Source organism: Elephantulus edwardii, unplaced genomic scaffold, assembly GCF_000299155.1.
Source record: "Elephantulus edwardii isolate Elephantulus edwardi_28Jun2011 unplaced genomic scaffold, EleEdw1.0 scaffold00080, whole genome shotgun sequence".
NCBI classification, from domain to species: domain Eukaryota; kingdom Metazoa; phylum Chordata; class Mammalia; order Macroscelidea; family Macroscelididae; genus Elephantulus; species Elephantulus edwardii.
This window is the reverse complement of record NW_006399830.1, coordinates 1,686,415-1,697,672: the sequence shown is the minus strand read 5'-3', so window position 1 is coordinate 1,697,672 and position 11,258 is coordinate 1,686,415. Positions and strand designations below refer to the sequence as shown.

The window sequence follows — 11,258 nt, the reverse complement described above, 5'->3', positions numbered from 1 at the left end:
AAGTCAGCAATGACCAGGAGCCTTTGGGGAGAGCCCTGGACAGGCTCCCGACAGGCTCCAAACTGGTCACTGGACTGCGCTGTGGTCACTGGGCTGCGCTGTGGTCACTGGGCTGCGCTGTGGTCACTGGGCTGCACTGTGGTTGGCCCCAGGCTAGGTGTAATGTCTGTGCTGTTAGGTGGCCTCAGGCTCCTCCTCCTCCTGCTAGTTGACTTTATCTTGGTCTCCGTGGCCTCTTGGCACTGCCTCCGAGGTGCTTGCGAGGGTGGCTGGGGGGCAGCGGGCTGTGTCGTCGGCCTCCGCTGTCTATGGACCCTGCAGAGGGAGGGAGACTTCAGCATGTGGTCAAGACACGGGCAAGCTCAGCCAATGTACCAGCGTGTCCCCACACTGCCTCGGGCAGAGCTGCTTGGAGACTTGGGGACTCATAGCCTGACTCCCCACCCCTCCTCCTCGTCCAGCCCTGCCTGTGTCCAGTGCAGTCTCACCCCTCCATCCAGGCCTCCACCCCTACCTGCCCAGAACCCTCTCAGGCAGCATGCCCCTGGAGGGGACGCTGGACTTCGCTCGCTACTGGTCACTTCCGTGCGCTCAGTCACTCTAGTACCTCCTACTGGAGAAGCCTTGGCACCTAGCTTCCCTAGCTCAACCTAAACTCACACCCTCTCCCACGTATTCCAGCTCAAGGCCACTATCTGCCGAGTTCCTGAGGCGACATCTCTTTACAGGAGAATCTGCCCATCGCCATCCCTCCCCCCCAGAGCCACTGGAGGGCTCCTCCCCACTGACCTTTCTGTTAGCCCAGCACGAAGCTGTACACCCCTCCTGCCTCTGATAGGCATGGGGGCTGAGTGGCAAAGGCACTGAACTTGACGGGGTGGGCTACACGTCCTGCTGCTATTGCCCTGATGTCCCCCCATCAGGTGAGGAGGTGAGGAAGGGACAGAGAGGTGACCACTAGAGGTGTCACTGCCCGTGTCCCCATAAGTGTCAGGGTGCACGGTGAAGAGGCAATGGGGTGGGCTATGCGTCCTGTCCTGTTAATATTGCCTGATGTCCACTGTCAAGTGAGGGGGTGAAGAAATAATGAGGTGTCCCTGACTGTGTTACCCACCCTCACCTCCATCAATGAGGTGGGAAGAAGGGGTCAGTGAGGTGACCCCTGAACTGTGTCACCCACCCCAAGATTCTCCTTCATATGTGAGGGTGCTTGGTGAGAAGGGCTGGTGAGGTAACCCCTGGACTGTGTCACCCACCCTGACATTCCCCATCAGGTGTGAGGGTGCTTGGTGAGAAGGGCTGGCGAGGTAACCCCTGGACCGTGCCATGCATCACGGCCTCCCCGTGGAGGACCTGGAGCACTCAGCAGCCAGCAGGTGGTCATCACTGCAGGTACGTGGGGGCAGGAGGCGGCACTGACCTCTGATGTCCCGGGGCAGGAGGGGTGCCCGGCCAGGGCCAGTGCTGCCCTGCCACATGGCGCTGGGGAAGGTGACGCCGACGTCCGGCACCTGGAGTGTGTTCTCATCTGCAAGTGAGACCACAGACATGGTTCATCCACATGATAGGACGTGCCAGTCCGTGGGGTATGTGACCCCTGCAATGGATTACAGAGCCCAGCAGAGGACGCTGTGGAGGACCACTGGGGAGGACAGCCTGGGAGAAGCAGCGAGTCTGAGCTCCGTCTCACAGAGCCGGCCCTGGCTGGTGGAAGGAGTGGATGGAGACTGTCCTCCTCGGGAAGCTGGACTTACAGCTACCACACTTTCCAAGAGGGCTGTTGTGAACCTTAGAGAGGACTTCTTGCTGGGACCCACTAGCCCAGGTGAACTCTGGCCTTCTTGTCCTCCTTGGGCACCCACAGCTGTGGCTGCGGCTGCACCCTCATATGACACCCCTCAGGGACTGGAGGCCGGCCAAAGACATCGGTCCAGGGCTTGGAGCAACCATCAGATTGGAATGGGCCACAGGGCAGCTCCCAGGAGCCCTGCCCTGCAGATGTTGTCAGCCCTCTTTCCAGCACAGGCCAGCACGGTGCCAGGCCAGGGAGAGGGATACTGGTAACTCCACTTCTCTAGAGGCTTTGACTGCAGCTGGCCCAGTGTACACACTCTTTCTTCAGGGAGAGGCCAGGCCAGCGGGGACGACACCATGGTGACTGTGCCACTGGCCTGGAGTATGACTCAGGCACGCAGTTTTGGCTCCATGGAGTCAGTTTACCATCTGGGTCCTAAACACACAGGCAGCATAAAGTCACCTAGGCCCCCGGCTTTCTTCCCCGTCTGTCCCAGTTCAGAACTCTGCTGAAGCCGGTCCACCATTGGTGACCCTACAGGTACCACCGGTGCCACAGCTCACAGCACACTGATGGGGCCACATGTCAGAGACCAGGGATGACAAGTATGTCTATTCCAAGCTTCCTGGAGCCAGGGCACCCCAACTCCACACACGGTAATTGTCCACCTTCACCCTAGACAGGGGCCGGTGTTAACACCACTTCCCCAGCAGGGTGCTGGCATCCTGCCTCTAGCCAGAAAAGAGGCACAGAATGGGACCCAAACCCCTGAACCTCTGAGGATTTCCAAGCATGTCTGCCTAGCCACCAGCACACTGTTGGTATCTTTCTTTTCCTTTCGCCATTTTTTAAGAAGCATGGCATCAGAAGAAGGAAAAATTTTTGAAAGCACAGCAGCCCCTGAGCATAGAGAGCATTTATCAGGGGGCCTCAGAGCCAGTGGCTTAAGCATTGGGCTGTTAACACTCAGTGTTTGATAACGGAAAGGTTGGCGGTTTGAACCCACCACCCGCTCCACGCGAGGAAGGTGAGGCAGCCTATTTTCATAAAGCTACACAGCCCTGAGACCCTGTGGGACAGTCTGCTCTGTCCCTGGGGTCTCCCTCCTGCATCAGAACAGCCTTGAGGGCAGGCGGTGCTGTGAACCTCTGTGACTGGGCAGCGACAGACATCAGGGAGGTGTGAATTTTTGAGTCAGGACCAGAGATTCCAGACCATGTGGTGAGGCCAGCCAGCCAGCAGAGTGTCTACCACCCTCCAATGTCTGTCCAGAGACACAAGATGTGCTAGTGGTGCAGTGGTTATGTGCTCGCCTGCTAAATGAAAGGCCAAATGGCTCACACAAAGACGAGAAGGTAACGAGGCAGGGAAACTGGAGTGCCAGAAACAGAACAGCTGGAAGCCAGACAGAATGAGGGAGAATGAGGACAGTGAACTGTGCATCTAATCTCAGTCTTTTGTGTGGAAATCATCACATGGGAACCACATTTGTTGTGTAAACTTTCACCTCACACACAAGAAAGCATGACTGAAGACTGAAGATGGGCTTGCAATCCCAAGAGGGAGGTATGTAATCCTTAGACCCCCTGGCTCTACCAAAGCAGAAAGAGAGTCTTTGTCCAGGGATAAAACGTAGAAAGCAGGAAGGAATGGGGGAAAGGATGTGTGGAAACGAGAACCATAGGGAAGGAGTGGGAGCAGTGCTGTCACACGGGGGGGGGGGGGTTATTGGTATCAACGTCACAAGTCAAAATGGATGAACTGTTGAATGGAAACCCAATTTGTCCTGTAACTACTGTTACAATTCAAGTCACAATAAATTTTTTTTAAATTATCAAAGAAAATCAAGGGCGCTCTGGTGGCCTAGTGGCAAGAAGCTGCACTGCAATCCCAAAGGTATGCGGTTCGAATCCACCAGATGCTCCGCTGGAGAAGGAGGGGCAATCTCCTGTGCCAGTCGGATCCAATTCGATGGCACACAACAAGGAAAATAAATACATACGTACATACATACACAAACAAATAATAAAAAATTTAAAAATTATCGAAGAAAATCAACAAGCTCTTTTTCCCCTTGGAATCTTACCTGCTTGGAGACTGAGGCTGGGCTTTATCTTCGCGGCCACAGGGACAGCTGGGAAAAAGCCCTTTCCGGACTTGGATGGCTGAGAGAGGGCTGCAGGGGGCGGCTGGCTCTCAGCCAGGTGCTCCGTGGCCTGTGGGGACAGTCCCACGGCACAGCTGGTGTGAGGGCAGGTGATAGAAGGGTGGGTGGGTGATAGAGGGCCTGGGTGACTGTGTGCTGGTCAACCACCAGCTGTGACCCCAGGGCTAATGCCAGCTTCCAGGACCCGCAGTGACCACTCAGGGGGACTCTTGCTCTCCTTCTCCAAGCCCCAGAGGACCAGTGGGCACTGACTGCTCTGCCTCTCTGTCCCTGTGCCCACCTTCTCCCTTCCATTGCCCCCTAAGGAGGGATCCTGGTGGCACAGTGGGTGAAGCGTGGGACTAACTGAGAGCTTGGCGGTTTAGCTTGGTGGTTTGAGCCCACCAGCAGGTTGCAGGGAGAAAGAGAAACAGCATAAAGTAAGATGCAATGTTGGGTTCGCACCCACAGCAACCTGCAGGGGCATCTGTGGGGCTGTGACCATCAGGGAAGCAGATGCCTGATGTCCCCCTGGACAGGCACTGGGGGGTTCAAACCACCAAGCGCCCTCTGCTGGCGATTAGCTGCTGCACCACCAGGAAAAGCACTGCCATTCATTTTTAGGAGAGACACCGGTGAGCGCTCCCAGACCCACAGAACAAGCGGCCAGTCCATACTCAAGGGCCAAGAACACCTGGCATCGGCAGGGCCAGAACTGACTCAATGGCCACTGACTGGCAACATCAGAGAGAGCCTGGGACCTGGCCAGACTGGGGTCCCGGGCACTGTGGGGGACTGGCCTGCTTGGATCCTTTCACATCTAGGCTTCTGCTGGAGCCATGAAGCCTCCTGTCCTCACACTGATTTTGACTCACGTGACCCCACGTGTGTTAGACCAGAACCAGGGTTTGGGAAGCAGGTCACCAGGCCTTTCTTCTGATGTGCCTTTACGTGGACTAGAACCTCCAATCTTTAGGTCAACAGCTGACCACGTGAATTTGCAAACTGCCCAGTGCCCCATGTCCCATGTGGATGCGTGCTGGCCCTGGCTACCTCAATGGCCACCCTTCTCTCCCAGGTCACTGGATGACCACGCACCGGTGGAAGGCCCCAGGTGAGCGAGGGGGAACGCTTCTTCCGGGCCCTCCTCTCCACAGACTGGTCCCTGCCTGGGCTGGCGTGAGGCTGCTGTCTGTCTCCTGCTGGGCCAGGCTCTGGGGAGACACTGGGCTTCTGGTCGCAGGGGTCAGAGGCCCCGTCCTCCAGGAGGTGGCGTGGGGAGCGACTGCAGCTGGCCTCTCGGTCCTGCACCTTGGAGCGGCGGGTGGCCGCGATGAGGGCGATGCTCTTGGTGCTCGAGGCCATCTCCCGAAGGGCCTGGGCACTCAGGGCAGGGGTGCCCGCCTCAGCCACGCAAGGGGCGCCCAGGTCCAGGCCAACTGGCGAGCACAGCTTGGAGACCAGGTCCTTCACACTCATGGAGCTGTGCTTCTGCAGAAGAGCAGTGGGAGGGTCTGGACACTGGCTGCTTGTGCTGGGGTCTCCAAGGAACAACCCCGACAGCCACTCAGTCCAGCACTCAGACTCAAGGAAGGACAGACCATCAGAGAAGGGGCACCCTGTTCCAGGTGACGCACACGTGATCTCAGGAGGAACCCAGGGCTCTGGGTCTGGGGTCCTGAGCTAATGATACCCCAGCTCCATGGAGCACTGAGGGAGATCTTTCCCTAACCCAAAGCCAGAGACACTGACTTCACTCCGACCAGGGTGTCCTGACACGTGTCACAGACACAGTATGTCGCAGAACAGCGCCCACGGCTCTCACAAGCAGACAGGCAGGCCTTGCTTCCAAGGTGCCTCCGTGAGGGTGTGAACCTGCAACTTTCAGTTAGCACCAAGTGTGTTAACCATGGGACCCCTGGGGACAGAGAGTGAGACACGAGCTTCCCCACATGACAACTGAGACAGCTGGGCTCAGCAAATGCCCCAGTCAGGAGGGATGACCCAGCCAGCAAGTTCCAATGGGGTCCACTTGTGCCTCCCTGCCTCTACACAACATGCCCACACCCTCCCAGAGACATGGTGAAGTCCACGAGAAACATCACAGACCAGCAAATGGACACAGTTCAGCCAGGCAGACTGTTCTCGATGCAAGCCCGTGTGAGCTGTGCTGACCACGCACTGCCCCTGCCACCAGCTCTGGCTCTGCGGCCACTGCAGACTCTTCATGGTCCCCTGTCACTGTGTTACCCGCTGGAAAGGCTCACCCCCAGCCCCCAGCACAGCTGAGAGGAAGAAGTGAAACACAAAGGTCCACCTTGGGCTCTGGGAGAGCTGACTGGGCAGTGCACACAGGGCCAACTCGATGGCGCCCAGAGACAACCATCTTCACCATCACTTAGCAAAGACCTTCCTTCTGGAAGCTTCTCTCACCCTCCTGTAACCTAGCAATGGGAATCCTGACTGAGAGCACACTGAGTAAGAGAAGGCCCCCAGCCCAGGGCCCAGTAAGGTGTCCACCCACCTCGTGAATAGGGGGGGTCAGCAGGATTCGGACGGATGATGGCGGGAGGAGCGAGTCCTGCTTCCCTGGCTTCTTTGAAGGCGTGACTTTGGATGAACTGTAACCGTCACTGTGGGTGGAATGCAGAGGTGTAAAAGGGTGAAGGCAGGCCCTGGGCCCTGAGTCTACGATCACAGTGGTTACAGGCAAGTGCCAGGAATGCTGGCCACACTCATCAGTGGTGGGCAGTCTGTAAAGCGGTCAACTGACAAGTATACAACCGCGTGACTTGGCAGTTACATGATGCTGTAACATGATAGGTGATGATGTAACTTGGCAGCTGTGCAGGGGCGTGACTTGGTGGCCATTTAATCATCTCCATGACGTGATCTGTGCTGTGTAAGGGGATCCGGGTGGGTCGCACCACCCTTCAGCTCAGTCTTGATCTGACATATGGGGCCTTCGCCTGGGGTGTAGCCTATGTCACCCTTTATCTAGCAGGAGAGAAAAGTGGGAAAGGAGATCGAGACCTACTGCCACCAACAAAGAAGAGACAGGCCAGAGCACGTCCTCTGGAACCAGGTCCCTGAACTGAGAACCTTCTAGACTGCGGGGAGGGTCAGTGCCAAGACGCACGGAGACCCCACAGGACTCCAGGCCCAGAAAAGCTGAAGATGAGGACCATCCTCCAGAGCCGACGGAGACAGACGGCCCCTCTCACAGCTGGCACCTGGATCTGGAACGCTGGCCTCCTAAACCGTGAGAAGCCTACCATATGCCTGAACACTAGCCATGGCATTTTTAATTGCTTCCTATTGATTTCCCATGGACTGCCAAAGGAACAAACCAAACAAACTGTCCTAGGAAGTACAGCCCGGGTGTTCCTTAGAGGCAACGGTGATAAAGCTTTAGACTTTGGGCAGGTTGTAAAGATTGGCCAGTTCTCAGAAAATCACATCCTGCTTGGAAAGGTGGAGAGCCAGAGAGAGGAAGACCTTCCACAAGACGGGCTGACATGGTGACTGTACCAACAGGATCAAGTATCTCACAGATTGTCGATCGTGAGGATGGTACCAGACAGGCAAGGCTCAGAGCTGCTGTGCACGGGTCGTTACCAGCTGTAGCTGACTCAACAGCACTTAACAACAACAACAAATCATGAGAGTAAGTTCCTGTTAAAGCCGTCCACCTGGGCTACTTGTTACAGCAGCTCAAGACAATGCAGATAAAAATGATAATAAAAAGCGGTTACAGAGAGAAACACATAAAAAGAAATCAGACAGATATGTCTTGGAGAAAGTACAGCCAAAGTGCTCCTTGGAAGCAAAAATCATAAAGCTTTATCTTACAAAGATTCTCACCACTGGGCCAATTGGCAGCATTCAGCATGGATGGTGAAGATATTGACATAGTGAACAGTTTTAGTTTACTTGGCTCCACAGTCAACACTCTTGGTAACAGCAGCCAGGAAATCAGGAGACGAATTGCATTGGGAAAGTCAGCTGTGAGGGACCTCTCAAGAGTACTGAAGAGCAACAATGTCAGACTGGAGACTAAGGTGCACCTGATCAGGACCATAGTCTTTGCAATTACATGCTATGCATCAGAGAGTTGGACAGTGACTAGAGATGATAGAAAGAGAATTGATGCCTTTGAGCTGTGGTGCTGGAGAAGAGTGTTGAATATACCATGGAATGCTAGGAGAACAAACAGGTTCTGTTTTCACTGTGTTCACTGCTGAGTCGGAACTGACTCATAGCTGACTCTTCAGTAGGCTTTCACAGACAGTAAGGAGACATGTGAGGAGACTGCTCATTTTTCTCCCACAGAGCAGAAGGTCCAGGTCTGACAGCTGAGACTCCTCAGGTGACAGGTGAGTTACCTGTCTGTCTCCAGCAGCACTGGCGGCAGCTCAAACTGGGCGCCCCACGGGAGGTCCTTCCTGTCGTCCAGCTGGTCTCTGCCCGAGTCCTCCGGAGGGGGAGAAATGTTCAGGACAGAGCCGTCCTGTGAGCAGATGGGGCAGAGGGTAGAGGCTGGTGAGGACACAGCAGGCTGTCGGTAACCAGGTGTCCCTGAGGGGGGCGGGAAGGTCCCTGTCCTCCCTGGCAGTACACGAGCTCCTTCTCCAGCTTCTGGCAGTTTCCTCTCATCACCAAGAAGACCCTCCACCTGGATTCCTGTGGACCATGAGCATAGGCCGGACCGTGCTCCGGGGGATGCGCCCCCCGCAGTCACAGCAGGACCGTCAGGCACCCCTCAAGCCCGCCTCCTTCCGTGCCTTGTACAGATGTGCTCTCTAAACCCTTCAACCCTGGAACAAAGCTCACTGTCATAGCTCCACTTCCACACAGGCAACAGAGGCCTTTGAGGTGGCAATGAATAGCAGGGGCACTCACTCATTAGAACAACTACCCGCATAAAGTAGAAAAGGGTAGCACTTGCTCAAGGATAAAGCTTAGAAGACAGGAAGAAAACGGAGGAGTGGAAATGGGAGGTGTGGGGATGGACTGGGGAGAGTGCTGTTACATTGTGAGAATTGTAATCAATGTCACAAAACAAAATATGTGTGAATAGTTGAATGGAAACCTAATTTACTCTGTAAACTTTCACCTGCGTTAATAATAAAAATTTTTAAAAACCCCGTCATGCTCCACAGGCTTTCCTAGGCTGAATGACATCTGTGAAGAATCTGAGATACTCCCCAGGCAGCCAGGAAAAGTCTGCTTCACAAGAGAAAGTGTTGGGGCTTTGCGTCCCCACTTTGGGCGTGTTGTCAGGAGGTGTAGCTGTTGTGTTGTTATGACTCACCACCACCCTATAAACAACAGATCTGAACCCTGACCGAGGGCCAGCCGGAAAGATGGGCGGTCAGCACAGTGACAGGCGATGAGGATGTTTGCCCACAGGCTGCTGTGACGAGCATGGTGCAGGAGCCAGCGCTCAGCCCGGCTCTTTGCCCACAAGGGCTGCTACGAGTCTGAGTTGACTCATCAGCCCTCACACCACCACAGTGCCCAGAGGAGCCCTGGTGGCACGGTGGCTGCTAAGGGAAAGATCCGCGGGTCAGACCTGCCCTGCGCTCTGTGGGAGTCAGCTTCCACAAGGGGCACAGCCCTGGCAATGCCGTGGGCGGCCGGGCGGTGCAGCCCTGATCTCCAGGCCCTGCAGGGAGTCGAGTGGGCTGTGAGCAGGGGTGTGAATTTGGTCTCTGTGACAGAAGCACTATGTGGAAATAAGCCTTTCTTGTCCTGTTAAAGAGAACACATGAGGCCTGCAGGTCCTAACCCTGATCCCTTCTGAGAGAGGAGGCCAGAATAGGCACGCACAGGGGAAACAGCATGGCAGGTCAGGGAACCCCAAGGAGCCCCGGCTGCGATGAGAAAGGACCCTCTGGAGCCAAGGCCTGACGGGACGAGCAGCTGTGTTAGTGACTATGGTCATGATTAGTGTGCCAGGAGCCACAAGCCATGGGCAGGAGTGCGGGGCACACTCACACGGGGCACACTCACGCGGGGAGGACCCACGCGGGGAGGACCCACGCAGGGCGCACTCACGGGGAGCACTCACGCGGGGAGGACCCACGCAGGGCGCACTCACGCGGGGAGGACCCACGCAGGGAGGACCCATGCGGGGAGGACTCACACTGGGAGGACCCACGCGGAGTGCACTCACGCGGGGAGGACCCACGCGGGGAGGACCAATGCGGGGAGGACTCACACCGGGAGGACCCATGCGGGGGCGCACTCACGCGGGGAGGACCCACGCACGGGAGCACTCACGCGGGGAGGACCCACGCACGGGAGCACTCACGCAGGGAGGACCCACGCAGGGAGGACCCACACAGGGCGCACTCACGAGGGTAAAACCCACGCAGGGTGCACTCACACGGGAGCACTCACACAGGGAGGACCCACGCACGGGAGCACTCACACGGGGAGGACCCACGCGGGGAGGACCGATGCGGGGAGGACCCACGCACGGGAGCACTCACGCGGGGAGCACTCACACGGGGAGGACCCACCCGGGGAGCACTCACGCGGAGCGCGCCGGTCATCAGCGAGTGGAGCAGCAGCAGCCGGTTGAGCGTGCCCTCGCCCAGCTCCTGCGAGTACAGGCGGTACTGCTTGTCCAGGGGGTCGGGCACCAGGAGCCCTCCGTCTTCAGGAGTGGGGAGAAGCGGATGTTAGAAAGGGGGCGCGATGCACCCAAACAGCAAACCCACTGCATCTAGTCAATTCCGAAACACAGCGACCCTGTGGGACAGCGCAGAACCTGCCCGCACGGCATCTCACAGCAGCAGCAACTTGTGGTACCTGTCAGAAGTGCCTTTAAGCACCTGTAACAAACCCTGTGGCACAACGTTTAAGCACTGGGCCATTAACCAAAAGGTCAGCAGTTCAGACCTACCCAGCTGCCCCATAAAAGAACTGGCGGTCCACTCCCGGAGATCAAAACCAAGCCACGCCCACTGCTGGCCAGTCAGTTCTGACCCCCAGGGACCCTCCAACAGGCTTGACACTGTAAATCACATGGGAGGAGAAAACCCACCCTTCTCCCGCAGTGAACCCACTGTGAACTGTGGGGTCTACCGCACCTGGAGCCTGTGTGAGAGGACAGGTAGCTGGCCTGGGAGCTGGCACCCACTGTGCAAGAGCCTCTAGCACCCACCCCACCATGTGTGGTCCTCGGGCACCCACCACACCGTGGATGAGCCTCAGGCACCCACCTCTCACCGTAGATGAGCCTTGGGCACCCACCCCGCCGTGTGTGGGCCTCGGGCACCCACCGTGGATGAGCCTCGGGCACCCACC

At 56.9% G+C, this 11,258-nt stretch overlaps 1 protein-coding gene across 1 annotated transcript in view; it reads right to left on the bottom strand.

The window, feature by feature from the left end:
• Positions 1-214: 214 nt before the first annotated feature.
• The window catches only part of LOC102853889 (kinesin-like protein KIF19-like), a 32,795-nt gene continuing 21,751 nt past the window's right edge, over positions 215-11,258 (bottom strand). The window contains exons 14-20 of the mRNA XM_006889736.1: positions 10,484-10,605; positions 8,327-8,451; positions 6,466-6,574; positions 5,040-5,432; positions 3,882-4,011; positions 1,421-1,528; positions 215-315 (exon numbers count right to left, since the gene is read on the bottom strand). Coding sequence (XP_006889798.1) covers positions 215-315; positions 1,421-1,528; positions 3,882-4,011; positions 5,040-5,432; positions 6,466-6,574; positions 8,327-8,451; positions 10,484-10,605 — 1,088 coding nt within the window. The remainder of the gene's footprint in view (positions 316-1,420; positions 1,529-3,881; positions 4,012-5,039; positions 5,433-6,465; positions 6,575-8,326; positions 8,452-10,483; positions 10,606-11,258) is intronic.